Source organism: Ambystoma mexicanum, chromosome 10, assembly GCF_040938575.1.
Source record: "Ambystoma mexicanum isolate Mex_15411 chromosome 10, UKY_AmexF1_1, whole genome shotgun sequence".
NCBI lineage: Eukaryota > Metazoa > Chordata > Amphibia > Caudata > Ambystomatidae > Ambystoma > Ambystoma mexicanum.
Window position 1 is genome coordinate 20960649 of NC_090932.1, and position 22734 is coordinate 20983382.

Consider the following 22734-nt stretch of genomic DNA (forward strand, 5'->3'; position numbering starts at 1 on the left):
TTAAACACTGAGCCTTAAAACGAGTGATGCCACCACGTAGCACCAGTGTAAAGACTGGAGGGGGCTATCTGTACTTCTGCCCCCTACATGGTAGGGTAGTGTCGAACAGCCAGGCTTAAGCTTTCAGGAGGTGATGCAGGCAGGTCCTTAAGTACAGTGTTTCCGCAAAAGCCCCCACAAAGGAATGCCCACACACTACGTTAGGTGATAACACAGGTTCTTTATATAAAACAAGGTTTGTTACATTTATCAAATATACACATATAATAATAACACTTTGTCCAAGGAATACTTTTCAAGAATGGCAAATGTATACACTCCATGTGGTACCACACAACACTTAAATTCAGTAAAAATGCACTAAACTGCAGGCAGTTTTAAATAGGCAGGAGAATTCTTAAGTCGGCTGTTCCAGCATAGAATAAGGAAGAAAGGCAGCTTAGTAGTGAACAGTGGCAGAATGCTTTCTTTAGCTTACATAAATAATTCTGAGTGAGGATCCCCCCACCTGGGCAACCTGGAATCGAAAAGTTAGGGAGTAACTCATGTTGTCTTTTACAGCCCAGTCCAATTTTGTTCAATAACCTTGTTATGTTATGTTATGTTAAAAGAAAGTATATAGCACACGTTCACCCTAAGGAATCGTGGCATTCACCAACCGAATGAGTGACACAACAGGAAACAGAAGTTCAAAGCAAGAGAGTTTTTAGGGCCCTACGAAAGGGAGGATGATCAAATGTGGCACACAGTGAAAGGGGAAGAGAATTCCATGCCCTGGCCGCAGCAACCGAGAAAGCACGGCCACCCATAGGAGAAAGTCTGACCTGAGGAATTTGGATCAGGAAAGCAGATTGTGAGCAAAGCGGTCGCAAAGGAACATATGGGGAGAATTTAGTCTGCAGATATTCTGCACAACATTCGTAGAAAGCTCTGTGTACAATGCATAGTGATTTCAAGAGTACACGCTTCTCGACCAGGAGCCAGTGAAGCTGTCGAAGAAGAGGAGACATATGGGCACCGAACAGGGGGTGAATTACAGACCTAGCCGCAGCATTCTGAATGAGCTGGAGGTGACTCACAAGAAAGACAGGCTGAGCTAAATACAGCGCATTGCAGTAATAAATGTTGCTAAGTACAAGAGCGGCCACCACAGGAGCCTGAAATTGTACATGGATGAATGGAAGAACTTTCCATAAAATGTTACCTTTAAAGTGGCCAGATTTACAAACTGAAGTGACCTGGTGACCTGGTCGCACATAGACAGAGAGGATGACATTTTAACCTCTAAATCCTTAACAGAAGAGGCAGGAGTGGGAAATTGTCCAAGAGTGGTCAGCCAGAAGTCTGGTGTCCAGAAGGACAAACGGCTGGAGGTGCCAACAAACAGAAGCTCTGTCTTTTTACCATTTAGTTTCAGCCAGTTTGTGGCCATCAAGAACCCAAGTCTTCAAGGCAGCCGCTAAGCCGCGCAGCTGTATCAGGCCTAGCAAGATCAAGGCGGACCATGATCCATGTGTCATCAGCAGAGGTGTAATACCAGAAGCCATGGGAATGGATAAGGCGGAGAAGTGGATGGATGTAAATGTTAAATTGTGTGTGGGAGGGAGCAGAGCTCTGCAGGACTCCGCAAGATAAAAGAGCAGACTTAGAACAAAAAGGGGAGAGAAAAACAGACTGAGAACAGTCCGTCAGGAAAGCATAGAAGCAGGTCAAAACCTGGCCTGACAAGCCTGCAGCCGATACCCGGGAGATCAGGGTGGGATGGTCAACAGTATCGAAAGCAGCAGATAGATCTAATAAAATCAGTGCCCCGACACCACCCTGATCCACCAGGCAAACAAGATTGTCAAGCACGGATGTGAGAACTGACTCGGTGCCTCTCCCAGGGCGGAAACTGGACTGAAAAGAATCAAAGAAACCAGAAGATTCAAGAAAGGATGAAAGCAGAGGGGAAACCAGACACTCAAGCAGATTCATGACAAAAGGAAGAAGCAAAATAGGGTGAAAATTTGAAACAATTGCAAGATCAAGAGAGGATTTTTTGAGCAGGGTAATAACCAGTGCAGGTTTCAGAGCACTCGGAATATATCCAGAGGAGAAAGAGATATTGTCTGACGTGGTAAACAGTGTAACAATTCCCCCGGATCTCTTTAAGAAGAGCAAGAGGAAAAGGATCAAGTGGTGAAGCAGATTTAAGCTTATGAATTGAGAACGTCATGGTCAGAAAAGAGAGGAAATTGGACCGATTAGCTTTAAGCGTAGGTGAAAAAGCAGGGGAGGAAGGGGTTACAGACTGCCCCACAGCATTGCTAATATTCTAATATTCTGATGAATAGTATTGATCTTATTAAGAAACTAATTGGAAAGAGAGTCACAAAGATCCTGAGAGGGTACAGCCCGTGAGCCTGCCTTGACAGGGGAAGCGAATGAGTGAACCAGATCAAACAACGGTTTGGGTTGATTAATAGCTGCCTCCACTTTCATGCTGAAAAGGGATTGTTTGGCAGAGATAATTGCCTTCTAATAGGTTGCCGTGGTGAGACGGAAGAGAGTTTTATCAGCCAAAGAATAACTGGCTCTCCACTTCCTTTCCGACTGCCTACAGAGACGTTTATGGGCCCTAAATTCATCTGAGAACTAGGGCTCTGAGGGATGGTTTTTCTTTGTACAGAGCCTAACAGGAGTGGGAGAATCAGCTACAGCACAAAAAGTAGCATCCAAGGTTGACAGAGAGCAAAGCGCCTTACGAGCACATTGGGAAGTCAGGGAGGCTACGTGGTCAGAGTTAGAGACAAGGTGCCAGCTGCGTGTAAAAACATCTTGTCTGACCACAGGCGGAATAGCAGCCAGTAGTTGAATGGAAAATGGCACAATGGTCGGACCATAGCACTGGGAAAGAAGGGGAAATAGTAATAGAAGCCACGTGGGGCAAAAACAAAGTCGAGAATATTGCCCATCTGATGAGTAGGGCCCACAACCTGCTGAGGGAGACCAAAATCAGGCATAAGAGCGAAAAAAGTGGAGACCTGCCGAGCACTGGCCGTGCTAACCGAGAGGTTAAAATGTCCCACAATAAAAATATTGGGATCCTTGAGCTGAAGTTCAGACACGAAGGCAGGAAACTCTGCACAAAAAGTGCTATCAAGACCCGGAGGTCGATAGACCACAAGAATGAATAGTGTAGAGGTGGGAGAAACCGTAATACGGCTAGGAAGACATTCCATCTTAAGAGAATGATCAAGCACAATGCAGGAAGTTTTAAAGATGTCCTTATGTATTAAGGTGACTCCCCCCCAGGATGAATAGAAGGGGGAACACATGAACAATCTCATAGTTGGAGGGCAGTGCTTGAATTATGAATGGGCCTGAGGTATCACGGAGCCAGGTCTCAGTCAAGAACAAACCATCAGGCTGCGAAGTGTTTAACAAGTCATGGCAATCCAGGGCATGAGCCACCACTGAGCGGGTGTTTAATAAGCAGCAGTGGAGGGCAACAGCCCCAGGTGCACTCTTGGAGTTTTTAGAAAATCCTGGAGTTCATGAGGTCTCAATGGGTGCCAGGAGTATCAGATCCACACGAGCCAGAGAGCCATCCAGTTTATCATGAGGAGCATGACCTTTAGAACACAGCCCTTGCACAGCCTGTGCATGGACAATATCTTTTTTTATTTATACCACGCTCATACACAGGTGTTTCAGAGCGCAGGGCGAGCACAAACAAGCTAGACTTTGGCCTGACTTCGGCGTGCAGAAACCTCACCCAGTGCGCTCGTCCCTGCACTTCCGAGGCAAGTCCTTTAAATATAAGCACATATCGCACCAGCTCAGTCCCTCCCACTTAGGGAGATAACATAGAAAACAGACCGCCAAGCATGTGCTTTCTTTAGATGGTTCAACCACCCCAAAGTACCTGGCAGGCCGCAGGAGAACAGGATTCAAGATGAATCTGGGACCCCTTGACAACTCCTGAGGCTAGAAAAAGGTTTTCCTCGTCACAGTACCGTTGGTGCCTTGGCTGGCGAAGTGGCTGAGTTTCTCAGTTTCTCTCGACGATTCCCTCCAGAGATGGACCCCTTTTGGAATAAGGAGCCACTGGGATGTTGAGACCAAGAAGAAAAAGGGAACCAAAGTCTTTTGGAATGGCAGCAGTTTGGCTCTTCGCAGTGCTCTCGTTTGGTTGGTGATTTCTCTGACTGTAGAAGTCCCGTGAAGAAGAAACTTGCTGTAGTCTCCTTAAAGGCTTGGTGGATGAAGACAAGACCCCTGGGGACCCTGGAGGACTTCTGGTGGTGACAGGTGCATATGTAACTTTTGGTGTCAGGTTTCGGAATATCGCGGTTTTGTCTACTTTTGGTTCAGCTCTGGTTTGTTTGTTTGTTTATTTTATTTATATAGCGCTCCAGACCCAGGAGTAAATGGGCGCTTAAGGAAAGGTTACACATATACAAAATACATATTACACATATACAATATATATAGCGTATGCAGTTATACATTTAGAGTTAATATACAATATATACAGTCAAAGGTAGTTAGTGCGAACAATTAAACATTAGAATGGTATGTACAGTAAATATAGTAGACAGGGGCTTAGACCCGCTCGGGATTAGTTTCATCCAATAGCCAACCAATGGCTAGTTTCCTGAACTGTTGGAATGATTCGGTAGATTTGATATTCAACGGTAAGGTATTCCAGAGTTGAGGGGCGAGGACCATGAAGCTAGAGCCGCCAGCTCTTTTAAAGGAGAATCTGGGCACCATGAGGCAGAGAGTGTTGGAGGATCTAGCGATTCTGGTATTTGGTTTCAGAGTGAGTTTATTAGTGAGATAGGGGGGGTGCTAGGTCGTTTAGGGCTTTAAAAGTGAGGCAGAGAATTTTGAAGTCAATTTTTTGTTGAATGGAGAGCCATTTACAAGAAATTCTGATGGGGGAGATGTGCTCTCTCCTGTGAATGTTTAGTGCTGCTCGCAGCGCGTTGTTTTGGAGAACCTGAAGTTTATTGATTATATCTTGGTTGGCGCCTAGGTACAAGCTATTGCAATAGTCAAGCTTGGATTGTATAAGAGCCCTGGCCAGCGTGAGGCAACTGTTAGTGGATAGAAATGGTCTGCAGGCTCTAATTAGTTTCCCAGTGTAGGCTGTTGTTGAGGCGGTCATGTTGACTTGTTTAGCAAGGTTGGTGTTGGCATCAAGGTAGAACCCTAGGGTTTTCACATGTTTGACAATGGGGATGGTGTTACCATCGATGATGATGTTGCTGTAGTCAGGGCTGAGTTTCTGTAGGTTGTTTGGTGATCCGACTAGGAGGAGCTCTGTCTTCTCATCATTCAGGCAGAGGCCGTGTGTGGCCATCCATGCCTGAATGATGGAGAAGATTCCGTTGACCCTGGTGACGTCAACAGTGTAGTTGCCAGTGATGGTGAGGAGTATCTGGGTAACCTGGACTCGACCACTGGAGTGGACCTCAGACCCTCACCAAGTCTAGACCTTAGGACATCTTCATTAGCTTCTGGTGGCGGGAAACCTACCGGCTGACCTTCCTCGGCTCCCATCAACTCTGGCTCTCTCTGGTGGGAAACTGTGGTCAGTGATGATGGCAAGGATATCCTTTGAAATGTTCTTAGGCAGTTTGGAACTTTCCCAGCTCTGGGTGTCCAGCAGCACTATGCCTGCGTACCCCCTCTTCTGGGTAGTAGGCAGCAACAGTTTCCAGCAGTCACGAAATGCACCTGCGGACACTGGGTGACACCAATGGACTTCTCTGGCTCAAGATGTCCGGTACTCCTCATCTGGACATCAAAGACCCCTTCTCCGGACAGCAGGCACACAAGACTGGCTTCTAGCATACTTCGATGAAGAGCAGCAGCTTTGCCCGATGGTCCCTCGTAGCTCGGGGAGAGATCTCCTCTGCAGGTCCTCTCTGAATCAATCTTTGGGAGACACAACAGCTTTCGTATTGAAGTGAAGAAATGCAGCAGCAGACTTCTCTTCCAGGTGAGCTTCAAGGCTCCGCTTCAGGTTTCAACTTCATCTTCTGAACAAACTGGGAAGTGAGAGAACCCCAGATATACATATCTGTCCCTCATTCACTCTTCCTGAGCCAGGCTCAATCAGCCAATCACACAGAAGGGCATTCATGCAGGCAGGCAGCCAATCAGGCTCACAGGCATTCAGGCTATTCACTTCCACCCAGACACCCATAACAAAAGGAATGTGGATTGGGGCAAGCACCCAGCCTTTCAGCACACCACACTGCATGCATGTCAGTTTCAGGCAGGGCTGCCTCGTTCATTGTGTCACACACACAGAAACCAGACACCCATAATATAGAATGCATATTGGTCACACACTCTATTCACACAGGTCCCACCCCAAGGGTGTACCCACAACATCCAGTCACTGGGAAGGCTCCAGCCAGTCTGGCCTGGACTTCCCCCAATGCCATATATGGTTCTTCCACCCAACAGCCAGTCAGGGGAAGGGACAGAGTCAGGGATTCTCAGGACTTTGGAAAGACAAGGTAACATGCAATAGAAACCAAGGGGCCCCAGGGGCCATCTTGCCTTCTATCAGGAATCCACTGATTCCTATGGCAGTGCCTGCGTATCCCAAAATGGAGGATACTCAGTGCTCCTGTCACATCAGCATGAAGCTGCCACCAGACCATACCCTGCTCTGTGGGCAATACACAGGTGCCCAAAGACCTACAGTAGGGGTAGAGAATTGTACCCCAACGCATGGGTGCCATAAGGGTATCTGAAGGATCTCTGTTCGCCATGACCAAAAAGAAGAAGAACTCGACTGCCAGGAGTCCCAACTGGACTCCTGAGCAGAAAGCAACAGACAGCACACATGATAAGGGAGTACAAGACAGGGGCATAGAGGCCCTGTCCCTCCAATGCATTTCCAGCATCACAGACCTCCCATCTTTTCACCTGACCTTTCGCTGTGAGGACATTGTGTACATTTAACACTGCATTGTTGCCAGGAATGTCTTCTACCCTCTTTGGGTCTGCACCCACTGGGGTGCAGTTGGCCTGACAGAGGCCCCAGCTGAGGACAGGACTCATTGCCAAGTGCTGTGTTTTTTTCCAGTTTCAGAGTCACAGCTTATTTTCACCTGAAGAAATGGCAGCCAAAAGGCATTGACCTTGGGGAGGGACATCTTTATGGGTAGATGACCTGGACTAGCTTCCTTTGGCTGTTTCTGGAACTTGTAAGAGTGGCCAGGCCACCCTCGATACCCCAGTGTCAACCCAAGGAGAGCTGTTCTTTTCTTAGCACAAGTGAGGTGTGTTGTGGTGTCTTTGTTTTTCTCAGTATATTACCTCTCGCCATGGTGCTGGTTGGCACTGCCAGGACTATGAGACATTCCACTGGAGACAGGATCTGGATGACATCATGGACAAGTGAATGAAATGTTGTTCCTAGTTGAGCTGGCATGTGTATTGCCTGTTTACATGTGTGAGTCTGTAAACGTGTCTGCGTGTTTGTGTGTATGTATGCAAGTAGGTAGCAGAGCGCAAGAACAAGCATGAGGGCGCAGAGTCACACCGCATGGGAGATATTTACATCATGTCCCAACCTACTCCCTCTTGCATACGGGGATTCTGCTTTCCTTGCCCTATGTGAATTTGGCACAGCAATGTGGAAGCGTGCATGATAATGGTTTAAATTGCACTGGATCAACTGACATGGCAATTTTCTGGCATGAATGTGAAACAGACAGTCCTTCAGGGAAATGGCATGAAAATATGCACACGGTCAGTGGTTGCCTGGTATGGGGATCTGGGGCCATGTTTAAACTGGCTTGGAAACGTATCGTTGATTGGGGCATGTAAAAAGTGGCATGGCAGTGTGTAAACTAAGAGACTGGCACATTTGGAGAACCCCGGGGTACTGGTGAAGCACCTCTGGCAGGCTTTCACATTGATGATGAGGCCTGGAATCCTTGATCAGCGCTGACCTATACATTGAAGCCGGCTTTCCTGTGGCAGCTGCACCCTAGCGCAATGTTGGTTTTCTGATGCCAGGCATGTCCTGGCTCGCAAAGTACAGCTGGCATTCTGTCTACTGGCATTCAATGTATGGTTGCTCTGCCTGCTTGTTGGGAAAGTGACGTAGTTTATCAGGCAACGCCAGCTGTGACGCAAACATTGATCTGCTGTCCTGTATTCCTTTTTTGGGGAGCATAATTGTCTGATGGGCACAGGTATGATTTTCTCTAAGAAATTAGGCAATTGTCTACTTTAGCAGATTAAGGGTTTCATGAAATGGAGTGCATGATGGGCTCGTTTTCGAACCTGCCTTTCCTCCCATTTCTTTTTTTTACTGTCCGGAAAATGCAAAATGTGATCCCAATTTTTTCAGAAATGTGCAGAAACCCTCAACTTTCCTCTTTTCCACTCCAGATGCAAGATCACCTTTCTCAGTTGCAGGGTACACTGTGGGCGGGTAGCTATGCCCCTCTTGCTTCACGGTTTAGCAGCCACCACTGCAGAGGTCTGGCTGAGCCCTGCAGTATCTATGTGGAAGAGTATCATGGCCGGCTTGGCAGGGTGATGACGACTCAACCTTCTCCTTCCTTCCCAGGTTCCAGTTCAGGGGATCGCCATTCTGCAGCAGTTTCCATTCTCATCAAGCCTCCAGAGGATGTGTGTGGTCACGCAGGTGGTCGGCGGGGACGAGCTCTTGACCTTCATGAAGGGAGCTCCGGAGAAGGTGACCAGCTTCTGCAGACCTGAGACAGGTATTCAGACATCAACACCATCAAACTCAAGATCAGGGAATGCCCCATTGAGGCTCCAAGAGACAGGTATTTAGACATCTACACCATGAAACTGAAGATCAGGGAATGCCCCATTGAGGCGCGTAGAGACAGGTATTCAGACATCAACACCATCAAACTCAAGATCAGGGAATGCCCCATTGAGGCTCCAAGAGACAGGTATACAGACATCAACACCATCGAACTCAAGACCAGGGAATGCCACTTTGAGGCTTGCAGACACTCAGTTAACACGTTAGGAAACCCCAGAGGCTACAATATTCTTTAAAAGGAGTTCAAGTAATTGTCACTCATTAACCTCCATTTTGAATAAAAAGTAGGACAATTCTTTCAGGCATGAGCATTACATTTCTCAATTCTGTGAATAGAACAAATGAAATTCCACCACAACATAAAGGGCAATTTGTGTTTGTTTTCCATTTAGAGGACATAAGATGAAAGCCACAAGAAATAAAGAGATTAAATAACATTGGAGAAGGGATTATTGTCATATACGGGTATGAATCATTAAATTGCATAAAGTTAAGGGTTCATGAAAATTCAAAATGGTTTGTGAGATTTCCCATATCTTTTCCCAAAATGCCAAAACAAATTTGCAGTTAAAAATAAAGTGTAAACAATCAGCCTTAGAAGTGTTACAGGAGCAACATAGATTGGGAAAGTTAAGTGACATCTCAGGAATCTTACTGGGGATAAGGTAGGCACAATGTCATTTGAAGAAATTGTCTGAGTAAGGTTAGCTAGAACAGAAGTAGTGTGACACTGACTTGGGAGGATAACTCAGGGGCAACATGCTCGCCTTGGAAGCAAGACGAAACAGAGCAACACAGGTTCAATCCCTGGCTCCGCGCTTAGAAACCTCTGGGTATTAAGCGTGTTATATATAACTCATTATAATTATATGTTTTCCCACATATCCTGTGAAATATGTAAATTGCAATGTTCTTCACACTCTCCGATTAATGGTAGTATTTAAGAGGTTCCTGTTGCACTTTTTATTCATAATTGGGTACAATTTAGCAGGTTTGGAAGATCAAATGTTGGATTGAATGTAATCCTGATTTGCAAGGAGATTTCTGTGGTTTAGGCGCAGAGTTAATAGGAATGATATCAAAATTAAAATCAGAAGCTAATAAATAAAATCTGCTACACAGTTGTCGAAGAGGAATGGCAACAAAATATGAAATAAATGGCTTATTTCAGAGACACTGTTGGAGTACAATCTATGCATGAAGGGTACAGGTAATTTGGAAAAGCTATTTTTGTATACCACCTATTTATATTATTAATATCTATGGAGTCAAAAGATAAATGTAACAGCAGGAAAATCTTACAAGTAAAAAGGAGCAACACATTGCATTTGAATTCTTATACAAATAGGAGCATTAGTCAATTGGTTTTCATAATGCCAAAAAAGCTGTAAGAATTAAAGTTCTATCATACATTTGAAAATCTGCGAATTTAACACCTCCCATACTCTTAGAAAGTTTAAGTTTGTTTAAAGCATTTCTGGATGTTTTGTTATTCCAAAGAAATGTTGAGAGAAGAGGGTCAAGTATTTTAAAAAAAGACGAGGGAAAAGCAACAGGGCTCATGGATAGTAAGTACAAAGCAATAGGACTAAGGTTCATTTTGATAGAGTCAAGATGTCCCCACCAAGTCAAAGATAACAGTGTCTATCTAGAAATCAAATCTCTGACCTTGTCTAGGACACAGGACATATTCAATGAAATAGTTGTGGCGATATCTTTAGAAACTTGAATGCCAAGGTATGTGATGGAAGGAGGGTACCAATTCACCCCCATGTAATGGTATATTGCCAAGAGAGCAGCCATTACATTACAGATTTATCATAGTTTAGTTTATAATCAGAGCCCCAAGAAATGTCATTAATCAACTACAAAACGAAGTTGTCCTTGTTTGTGGGTGTGTATGTGAGGTTGATCTTGCCGAAAAAATTTAACTATGTCTAGCTCGATAGGTCATCCTGATTCCAAGATAATTAACTTTATTATCGGCATTACTTCTTTGGTTTTTCTCGCGCCATCTACAGGTCATTTATAGAAAGTGCTCATCATCGCGTTGTGCAAAACTGGTCTTGCGTTTTTCTGAGTGTGTCTTTCTTTTCATTGATTTCTTTTGCAATAAACAATACATGTTAATTTCACTAATTAATTGAACACCAATTGTTATTTACCTCTGAATTCAATTCTTACATGAATAGCATATTTGTATGCGTAATCTGATTATTTGCAGTGTGTGTTTAGCAGTGACAATTGCCACCACTGCTCACAACACTGCACATAATCAGAGTAAGCATACAAATATGATATTCATGTGAGCATTTAAATCATAGATAAATGAAAATGTAGTGTTCAATTAATTAGTGAAATTAACATGCATCATGTCTTAACTTTGTGGCAAAGAACAATATTTGTTCGTCTTTTTTGGTAGAATATGAAAAGAAAATCGGAGAATGGACATCCCCGGCAAAGTCGGGTACTTAGGCTTGTTAATAATAAGTTAGGGATAGACTGGGTCATATTTCATGAATAAAGTACCAGTAGAGATACCTTAGATATTCACTGATACTTTGTTCTGATACTATGCAGAAAAAGTTGAGAGCAAATATAAACAGCATGGGGGACAAAGGGGACCCTTGCAGAGTCCCTCTCAAAATGGGAAAAGATTGTGAAAAGGAGTCATTAATGCAAAAAGTGGCAAAGCAATAAAGAATTTTGATGACTCTTGAAAAGGTGGGATTCAAACTATGCCACTTAAGATAATCAAGCAGCAAAGCTCAAGAGAGGCGTTCAAAGGCTTTTTCAGCATCTATGGTGAGAAAGAACCATAGGGTCAAGTGATTTTTGAACATGAGATAAAATATTGAAGAGCGTTGTGGAGTTGGAGAAAGAGTTATGACCTTTGATGAATGCAGTTTAATCAGCATGACTAAGAAAGGGTAAGAACTGTTCTAAGCTGCCGGCAATACCTGTAGCAAAAACATTTGAGTCAGAGTTCATAAGTGAAATTGGCCAATAATTTTGAATAAGCGAGGGATCTTTGTCTGGTTTGGGAAACAGAATTAAGGTAGCTTCCTCAAAACTACCAAAACGTTAATTTTAAATAAAAAAATTATCATATAATTCAAGAAGTTTAGGGGATAGAATGATTGAGATGTATTTGAAAAAGTCACTAATAAAGCCATCAGGGCCAGGAGCTTTCCCACTTTGAAGATCAGCAATCACTTTTTGTATCTCCTGACGGTCAATAGGTTTATCTAAAGAAGCTAGATCCATGGTTTGAGTTGTTATTTTTGTATGTTTAGAAAGGAATGTATTGATTTGGTGGGAATTAATTGTAGAATTGGCTGAGTATAAATCTGAGTAAAAATCAAAAAATGTTTGGTAATTATTATGTTTTTTTTTACGGATCACTCATAGGCCGATAAGTGTTTAAGGTTTAGGTTGGATTGTTATTTTTAATTCGTTATTATGTTTTTTTTTACGGATCACTCATAGGCCGATAAGTGTTTAAGGTTTAGGTTGGATTGTTATTTTTAATTCGTTACCTTATTTTTTTCTAAAAGTAGACATTAACTGTTATTCTATGGTGTTGTTATTATCTTATCTCATTTTAGTTTGATTTTAGAATTAATCTTTGTCTAATTATTACTTTGTATGTGTAAAGTTCATTAACTAAACTGTAACACATTAAATAAATTATTATAGGCCAATAAGATTCATACAGCTTGTTTATTTTCCATTGTTGCGACGGTCCCAACCTCTCCAGCAGGGCATTACAGTTCTTCCTGTTCAAAGACCAACATTCCCCACTGCAACTGTGTGACGCAGCACAGCTGTCACTCCATGCTGGAATGCTAATGCCTCCTCATTCATTATATGGCCACAATACAATTACATAACTGAACTATCTACATTGCCCACACAACTATGTACATGCCCACTCCCACCTATGGTTGCCGGTCCATCCTATTGATAGCCCACCTTCATACATGAAACTTTAAAAGGCATAACGTATGCTTGCTTGCATACATACAACACACCTCCTTCTCTTTCCGGATGTGAAACTTGGAGTACAACAGGATTATCACAATTTATCTCTATCGTCATTAGCTTCAGCAACAGCACTGCTGCTGCCATTCTCATTGCGTCTTACTCCATCTCTCTCCATTGCTCAGTAGAACAGTATTTCCTAAATCTTTCACCACATTCAAAGGAGTAGAACAATTCACAAGTCCTTTATCCACCCACTTTTTAACCTTAACCTTTATACCCTCTTTCAACACACATTCCTAGACACAATTCCTTTCATCATATCTCTCTTTTGACCTCCTTTGAGAATCCAGTATCCTGTGGTACAGGGCCCCCACCTTTCCACCGAGCACCTACAAATTGTTTAATCCAACCACGATGCAACCTAGCATTCGGTATCCTTTATCTTAATGCTTTAAATGGAGAAACTCCCGTTACCTGTGTGGAGCAATCCTGTATTGCACTACACGCTCCATCACAGGACATCCCCAATCTCCACCTGATGCCATAACAATCCTAATTGCATCCATCAGTGTCCTGTTAAACCTCTCCACAGTGGCATTTCTCTTAGGGTTGTACAAAGCTGCCGTAGAATGCCCAATGCCATTGTCCTCCGAAAATGCCTCCATCTCTCTCCCACAAACTGGGGACCATTCTCTGACACTCTCTATCTGGGCACCACTCTCTCCAAAACACAGATTCAAAAATGTTATAATCATGGTGTAACTAATGTCTCTCACAATGCCCACCTTTGGCCACTTAAATAACAAGTCTACCAGCATGATTAGATACATAATCCAGAGCTCCCCTGACAGAGAGGGGACCCAAAATGTCACACACTGAAATGGGTTGCTCAACAATCCTCATGGGAGGCACTCTGGTGTTTAACACCTTATCACTATCCTTACAGACCTCATATTGCATCAAAAACATCTCAAAATCATGGTCCATACCCAGCCACCAAAAACCTTGACGTATGAGGCCTTTTGTCTTGCTAACACCAACATGTTCCTCAAGGGCAATCACAAGCACAATGTTTCTCATGTCCCCTGGCACAACCATTCACTCACCATGAGACAGTAATCCTATTTCCACACTCAATTGCTGTCTTACTGTTCTCTCTTGGCACCGTGCACCTGGCCACCCTCTGACCTCCGGGCCCAGGTACCTGCTCATCCTGCCACCTCCGGGCCACCCCTTGCACTGGGGTCTGTATCTGTACCTATACAGCCCCCCCGATTTCTTCCTGCACTTATCAGATTTACCCTGCCTGCTGCCTTAAACCTAGCACTTGCAAATTGCTGGCTGCACTACCACTGTTTGTTGCCTTTATTATTTATTGTTATTTATCTGTTTCTCCTCTGCTTCGCACTTTCCACTTCTCCCCCTTTCCATGCACGTTTCTCCTCCCCCTCTCCCATGCCCTTGCACGTTCTCATTGTCACTGGGCCTAGTAAGATCACTGTTTTGTTCTGCCCTGTTCCCCTCCCTTGCCTTGTCGCGCTCTGAAACACTTGTGTACGATCACGATAGAAATAAAATATCAATATCAATATCCCTTTATTTCTTCATCAAGCTCATCCTTTGGCCAGCCTTCCTGAACAAACTTTCTCACCATATTGTAGGTCAAACCTTCTTCACACTGCACTTTCCAGTCACTTTCCTTGGCATATTTACAGTTAGCAAAGACCTCAACTTCATCCTCATATTTCATACCGTCATCCTCCTCTATGGGATTGCAAGATAAGGCATCAGCTATGACATGTAGCTCACCTCCTCTATGGGATTGGGAGATAAGGCATCAGCTATGACATGTAGCTCACCTCCTCTATGGGATTGGGAGATAAGGCATCAGCTATGACATGTAGCTCACCTCCTCTATGGGATTGGGAGATAAGGCATCAGCTATGACATGTAGCTCACCTCCTCTATGGGATTGGGAGATAAGGCATCAGCTATGACCTGTAGCTCACCTCCTCTATGGGATTGCGAGATAAGGCATCAGCTATGACATGTAGCTCACCCCCTCTATGGGATTTGGAGATAAGGCATCAGCTATGACCTGTAGCTCACCTCCTCTATGGGATTGCGATATAAGGCATCAGCTATGACATGTAGCTCACCTCCTCTATGGGATTGGGAGATAAGGCATCAACTATGACATGTAGCTCAACTCCTCTATGGGATTGGGAGATAAGGCATCAGCTGTGACATGTAGCTCACCTCCTCTATGGGATTGGGAGATAAGGCATCAGCTATGACATGCAGCTCACCTCCTCTATGGGACTGGGAGACAAGGCATCAGCTGTGACATGTAGCTCACCACCTCTATGGGATTTGGAGATAAGGCATCAGCTATGACATGTAGCTCACCTCCTCTATGGGACTGCGAGATAAGGCATCAGCTATGGCATTTCGCTCACCCCTCTATGGGATTGGGAGATAAGGCATCAGCTATGACATTTACCTCACCTCCTCTATGGGATTGCGAGATAAGGCATCCGCTATGGCATGTAGCTCACCCCCTCTATGGGATTGGGAGATAAGGCATCAGCTATGACATGCAGCTCACCTCCTCTATGGGATTGCGAGATAAGGCATCCACTATGGCATGTAGCTCACCTCCTCTATGGGATTGGGAGATAAGGCATCAGCTATGACATGTAGCTCACCTCCTCTATGGGATTTGGAGATAAGGCATCAGCTATGACATGCAGCTCACCTCCTCTATGGGATTGCGAGATAAGGCATCAGCTATGGCATTTAGCTCACCCCCTCTATGGGATTTGGAGATAAGGCATCCGCTATGACCTGTAGCTCGCCTCCTCTTTGGGATTGCGAGATAAGGCATCAGCTATGACATGTAACTCACCTCCTGTATGGGATTGGGAGATAAGGCATCAACTATGACATGTAGCTCACCTCCTCTATGGGATTGGGAGATAAGGCATCAGCTGTGACATGTAGCTCACCTCCTCTATGGGATTGGGAGATAAGGCATCAGCTATGACATGTAGCTCACCTCCTCTATGGGATTGGGAGACAAGGCATAAGCTGTGACATGTAGCTTACCTCCTCTATGGCTCACCTCCTCTATGGGACTGCGAGATAAGGCATCAGCTGTGACATGTAGCTCACCCCCTCTATGGGATTGGGAGATAAGGCATTAGCTACGACATTTACCTCACCTCCTCTATGGGATTGCGAGATAAGGCATCCGCTATGGCATGTAGTTCACCTCCTCTATGGGATTGGGAGATAAGGCATCAGCTATGACATGTAGCTCACCTCCTCTATGGGATGTGGAGATAAGGCATCAGCTGTGACATGCAGCTCACCTCCTCTATGGGATTGCGAGATAAGGCATCAGCTATAGCATTTAGCTCACCCCCTCTATGGGATTTGGAGATAAGGCATCAGCTATGACCTGTAGCTCACCTCCTCTATGGGATTGCGAGATAAGGCATCAGCTGTGACATGTAGCTCACCTCCTCTATGGGATTGGGAGATAAGGCATCAACTATGACATGTAGCTCACCTTCTCTATGGGATTGGGAGATAAGGCATCAGCTGTGACATGTAGCTCACCTCCTCTATGGGATTGGGAGATAAGGCATCAGCTATGACATGCAGCTCACCTCCTCTATGGGACTGGGAGACAAGGCATCAGCTGTGACATGTAGCTCACCTCCTCTATGGGATTGGGAGATAAGGCATCAGCTATGACATGCAGCTCACCTCCCCTATGGGACTGGGAGACAAGGCATCAGCTGTGACATGTAGCTCACCTCCTCTATGGGATTTGGAGATAAGGCATCAGCTATGACATGTAGCTCACCTCCTCTCTGGGACTGCGAGATAAGGCATCAGCTATGGCATTTCGCTCACCCCCTCTATGGGATTGGGAGATAAGGCATCAGCTATGACATTTACCTCACCTCCTCTATGGGATTGTGAGATAAGGCATCAGCTATGGCATGTAGCTAACCTCCTCTATGGGATTGGGAGATAAGGCATCAACTATGACAAGTAGCTCACCTCCTCTATGGGATTGGGAGATATGGCATTAGCTATGACATGTAGCTCACCCCCTCTATGGGATTTGGAGATAAGGCATCAGCTATGACCTGTATCTCACCTCCTCTATGGGATTGCGAGATAAGGCATCAGCTATGACATGTAGCTCACCTCCTCTATGGGATTGGGAGATAAGGCATCAGCTGTGACATGTAGCTCACCTCCTCTATGGGATTGGGAGATAAGGCATCAGCTATGACATGTAGCTCACCTTCTCTATGGGATTGGGAGATAAGGCATCAGCTGTGACATGTAGCTCACCTCCTCTATGGGATTGTGAGATAAGGCATCCACTATGGCATGTAGCTCACCTCCTCTATGGGATTGGGAGATAAGGCATCAGCTATGACATGTAGCTCACCTCCTCTATGGGATTTGGAGATAAGGCATCAGCTATGACATGCAGCTCACCTCCTCTATGGGATTGCGAGATAAGGCATCAGCTATGGCATTTAGCTCACCCCCTCTATGGGATTTGGAGATAAGGCATCCGCTATGACCTGTAGCTCGCCTCCTCTTTGGGATTGCGAGATAAGGCATCAGCTATGACATGTAACTCACCTCCTCTATGGGATTGGGAGATAAGGCATCAACTATGACATGTAGCTCACCTCCTCTATGGGATTGGGAGATAAGGCATCAGCTGTGACATGTAGCTCACCTCCTCTATGGGATTGGGAGATAAGGCATCAGCTATGACATGTAGCTCACCTCCTCTATGGGATTGGGAGACAAGGCATAAGCTGTGACATGTAGCTCACCTCCTCTATGGCTCACCTCCTCTATGGGACTGCGAGATAAGGCATCAGCTGTGACATGTAGCTCACCCCCTCTATGGGATTGGGAGATAAGGCATTAGCTACGACATTTACCTCACCTCCTCTATGGGATTGCGAGATAAGGCATCCGCTATGGCATGTAGTTCACCTCCTCTATGGGATTGGGAGATAAGGCATCAGCTATGACATGTAGCTCACCTCCTCTATGGGATGTGGAGATAAGGCATCAGCTGTGACATGCAGCTCACCTCCTCTATGGGATTGCGAGATAAGGCATCAGCTATGGCATTTAGCTCACCCCCTCTATGGGATTTGGAGATAAGGCATCAGCTATGACCTGTAGCTCACCTCCTCTATGGGATTGCGAGATAAGGCATCAGCTGTGACATGTAGCTCACCTCCTCTATGGGATTGGGAGATAAGGCATCAACTATGACATGTAGCTCACCTTCTCTATGGGATTGGGAGATAAGGCATCAGCTGTGACATGTAGCTCACCTCCTCTATGGGATTGGGAGATAAGGCATCAGCTATGACATGCAGCTCACCTCCTCTATGGGACTGGGAGACAAGGCATCAGCTGTGACATGTAGCTCACCTCCTCTATGGGATTGGGAGATAAGGCATCAGCTATGACATGCAGCTCACCTCCCCTATGGGACTGGGAGACAAGGCATCAGCTGTGACATGTAGCTCACCTCCTCTATGGGATTTGGAGATAAGGCATCAGCTATGACATGTAGCTCACCTCCTCTATGGGACTGCGAGATAAGGCATCAGCTATGGCATTTCGCTCACCCCCTCTATGGGATTGGGAGATAAGGCATCAGCTATGACATTTACCTCACCTCCTCTATGGGATTGTGAGATAAGGCATCAGCTATGGCATGTAGCTAACCTCCTCTATGGGATTGGGAGATAAGGCATCAACTATGACAAGTAGCTCACCTCCTCTATGGGATTGGGAGATATGGCATTAGCTATGACATGTAGCTCACCCCCTCTATGGGATTTGGAGATAAGGCATCAGCTATGACCTGTATCTCACCTCCTCTATGGGATTGCGAGATAAGGCATCAGCTATGACATGTAGCTCACCTCCTCTATGGGATTGGGAGATAAGGCATCAGCTGTGACATGTAGCTCACCTCCTCTATGGGATTGGGAGATAAGGCATCAGCTATGACATGTAGCTCACCTTCTCTATGGGATTGGGAGATAAGGCATCAGCTGTGACATGTAGCTCACCTCCTCTATGGGATTGGGAGATAAGGCATCAGCTATGACATGCAGCTCACCTCCTCTGTGGGACTGGGAGACAAGGCATCAGCTGTGACATGTAGCTCACCTCCTCTATGGGATTTGGAGATAGGCATCAGCTATGACATGTAGCTCACCTCCTCTATGGGACTGCGAGATAAGGCATCAGCTATGGCATTTCGCTCACCCCCTCTATGGGATTGGGAGATAAGGCATCAGCTATGATATTTACCTCACCTCCTCTATGGGATTGTGAGATAAGGCATCCGCTATGGCATGCAGCTCACCCCCTCTATGGGATTGGGAGATAAGGCATCAGCTATGACATGCAGCTCACCTCCTCTATGGGATTGAGAGATAAGGCATCCACTATGGCATGTAGCTCACCTCCTCTATGGGATTGGGAGATAAGGCATCAGCTATGACATGTAGCTCACCTCCTCAATGGGATTTGGAGATAAGGCATCAGCTATGACATGCAGCTCACCTCCTCTATGGGATTGCGAGATAAGGCATCAGCTATGGCATTTAGCTCAACCCCTCTATGGGATTTGGAGATAAGGCATCAGCTATGACCTGTAGCTCACCTCCTCTATGGGATTGTGAGTTAAGGCATCAGCTATGACTTGCAGCTCACCTCCTCTATGGGATTGGGAGACAAGGCATCAGCTGTGACATGTAGCTCACCTCCTCTATTGGATTGGGAGATAAGGCATCAGCTATGACATGCAGCTCACCTCCTCTATGGGACTGGGAGACAAGCATCAGCTGTGACATGTAGCTCACCTCCTCTATGGGATTTGGAGATAAGGCATCAGCTATGCCATGTAGCTCACCTCCTCTTTTGGACTGCAAGATAAGGCATCAGCTATGGCATTTCGCTCACCCCCTCTATGGGATTGGGAGATAATTCATCAGCTATGACATTTACCTCACCTCCTCTATGGGATTGCGAGATAAGGCATCAGCTATGGCATTTAGCTCACCTCCTCTATGGGATTGGGAGATAAGGCATCAACTATGACATGTAGCTCACCTCCTCTATGGGATTGGGAGATATGGCATTAGCTATGACATTTAGCTCACCCCCTCTATGGGATTGGGAGATAAGGCATTAGCTGTGACAGTTACCTCACCTCCTCTATGGGATTGCGAGATAAGGCATCAGCTATGGCATGTAGCTCACCTCCTCTATGCGATTGGGAGATAAGGCATCAACTATGACATGTAGCTCACCTCCTCTATGGGATTGGGAGATAAGGCATTAGCTATGACATTTAGCTGAACCACTCTATGGGATTGGGAGATAAGGAATTAGCTATGACATTTACCTCACCTCCTCTATGGGATTGCGAGATAAGGCATCCGCTATGACATGTATCTCACCCCCTCTATGGGATTGGGAGATAAGGCATCAGCTATGACATGCAGCTCACCTCCTCTATGGGATTGCGAGATAAGGCATCCACTATGGCATGTAGCTCACCTCCTCTATGGGATTGGGAGATAAGGCATCAGCTATGACATGTAGCTCACCTCCTCTATGGGATTTGGAGATAAGGTATCAGCTATGACATGCAGCTCACCTCCTCTATGGGATTGCGAGATAAGGCATCAGCTATGGCATTTAGCTCACCCCCTCTATGGGATTTGGAGATAAGGCATCCGCTATGACCTGTAGTTCGCCTCCTCTATGGGATTGCGAGATAAGGCATCAGCTATGACATGTAGCTCACCTCCTCTATGGGATTGGGAGATAAGGCATCAACTATGACATGTAGCTCACCTCCTCTATGGGATTGGGAGATAAGGCATCAGCTGTGACATGTAGCTCACCTCCTCTATGGGATTGGGAGATAAGGCCTCATCTATGACATGTAGCTCACCTCCTCTATGGGATTGGGAGACAAGGCATCAGCTGTGACATGTAGCTCACCTCCTCTATGGCTCACCTCCTCTATGGGACTGCGAGATAAGGCATCAGCTGTGACATGTAGCTCACCCCCTCTATGGGATTGGGAGATAAGGCATCAGCTACGACATTTACCTCACCTCCTCTATGGGATTGCGAGATAAGGCATCCGCTATGGCATGTAGTTCACCTCCTCTACGGGATTGGGAGATAAGGCATCAGCTATGACATGTAGCTCACCTCCTCTATGGGATGTGGAGATAAGGCATCAGCTATGACATGCAGCTCACCTCCTCTATGGGATTGCGAGATAAGGCATCAGCTATGGCATTTAGCTCACCCTCTCTATGGGATTTGGAGATAAGGCATCAGCTATGACCTGTAGCTCACCTCCTCTATGGGATTGCGAGATAAGGCATCAGCTATGACATGTAGCTCACCTCCTCTATGGGATTGGGAGATAAGGCATCAACTATGACATGTAGCTCACCTCCTCTATGGGATTGGGAGATAAGGCATCAGCTATGACATGTAGCTCACCTCCTCTATGGGATTGGGAGATAAGGCATCAGCTATGACATGCAGCTCACCTCCTCTATGGGACTGGGAGACAAGGCATCAGCTGTGACATGTAGTTCACCTCCTCTATGGGATTGGGAGATAAGGCATCAGCTATGACATGCAGCTCACCTCCTCTTTGGGACTGGGAGACAAGGCATCAGCTGTGACATGTAGCTCACCTCCTCTATGGGATTTGGAGATAAGGCATCAGCTATGACATGTAGCTCACCTCCTCTATGGTACTGTGAGATAAGGCATCAGCTATGGCATTTCGCTCACCCCCTCTATGGGATTGGGAGATAAGGCATCAGCTATGACATTTACCTCACCTCCTCTATAGGATTGCAAGATAAGGCATCAGCTATGGCATGTAGCTCACCTCCTCTATGGGATTGGGAGATAAGGCATCAACTATGACATGTAGCTCACCTCCTCTATGGGATTGGGAGATATGGCATTAGCTATGACATTTAGCTCACCTCCTCTATGGGATTGGGAGATAAGGCATTAGCTATGACATTTACCTCACCTACTCTATGGGATTGCGAGATAAGGCATCAGCTATGGCATGTAGCTCACCTCCTCTATGGGATTAGGGAATAAGGAATTAGCTATGACATTTAGCTCACCTCCTCTATGGGATTATTAGCTCACCTCCTCTATGGGATTAGGAGATAAGGCATTAGCTATGACATGTAGCTGACTTTCTCTATGGGATTGGGAGACAAGGCATCAGCTATGACATTTACCTCACCTCCTCTATGGGATTGCGAGATAAGGCATCCGCTATGGCATGTAGCTCACCCCTCTATGGGATTGGGAGATAAGGCATCAACTATGACATGTAGCTCACCTCCTCTATGGGATTGGGAGATATGGCATTAGCTATGACATTTAGCTCACCTCCTCTATGGGATTGGGAGATAAGGCATTAGCTATGACATTTACCTCACCTACTCTATGGGATTGCGAGATAAGGCAGCAGCTATGGCATGTAGCTCACCTCCTCTATGGGATTGGGGGATAAGGAATTAGCTATGACATTTAGCTCACCTCCTCTATGGGATTATTAGCTCACCTCCTTTATGGGATTAGGAGATAAGGCATTAGCTATGACATGTAGCTGACTTTCTCTATGGGATTGGGAGACAAGGCATCAGCTATGACATTTACCTCACCTCCTCTATGGGATTGCGAGATAAGGCATCCGCTATGGCATGTAGCTCACCCCTCTATGGGATTGGGAGATAAGGCATCAGCTATGACATGCAGCTCACCTCCTCTATGGGATTGCGAGATAA

At 45.6% G+C, this 22734-nt stretch overlaps 1 protein-coding gene across 3 annotated transcripts in view; it reads left to right on the forward strand.

The window, feature by feature from the left end:
* The window catches only part of LOC138491108 (probable cation-transporting ATPase 13A4), a 1567030-nt gene that overhangs the window by 952604 nt on the left and 591692 nt on the right, over nucleotides 1-22734 (forward strand). For all 3 annotated transcript variants that reach the window (XM_069617430.1, XM_069617431.1, XM_069617432.1), the window contains one exon: nucleotides 8594-8750. In XM_069617430.1, coding sequence (XP_069473531.1) covers nucleotides 8594-8750 — 157 coding nt within the window. The remainder of the gene's footprint in view (nucleotides 1-8593; nucleotides 8751-22734) is intronic.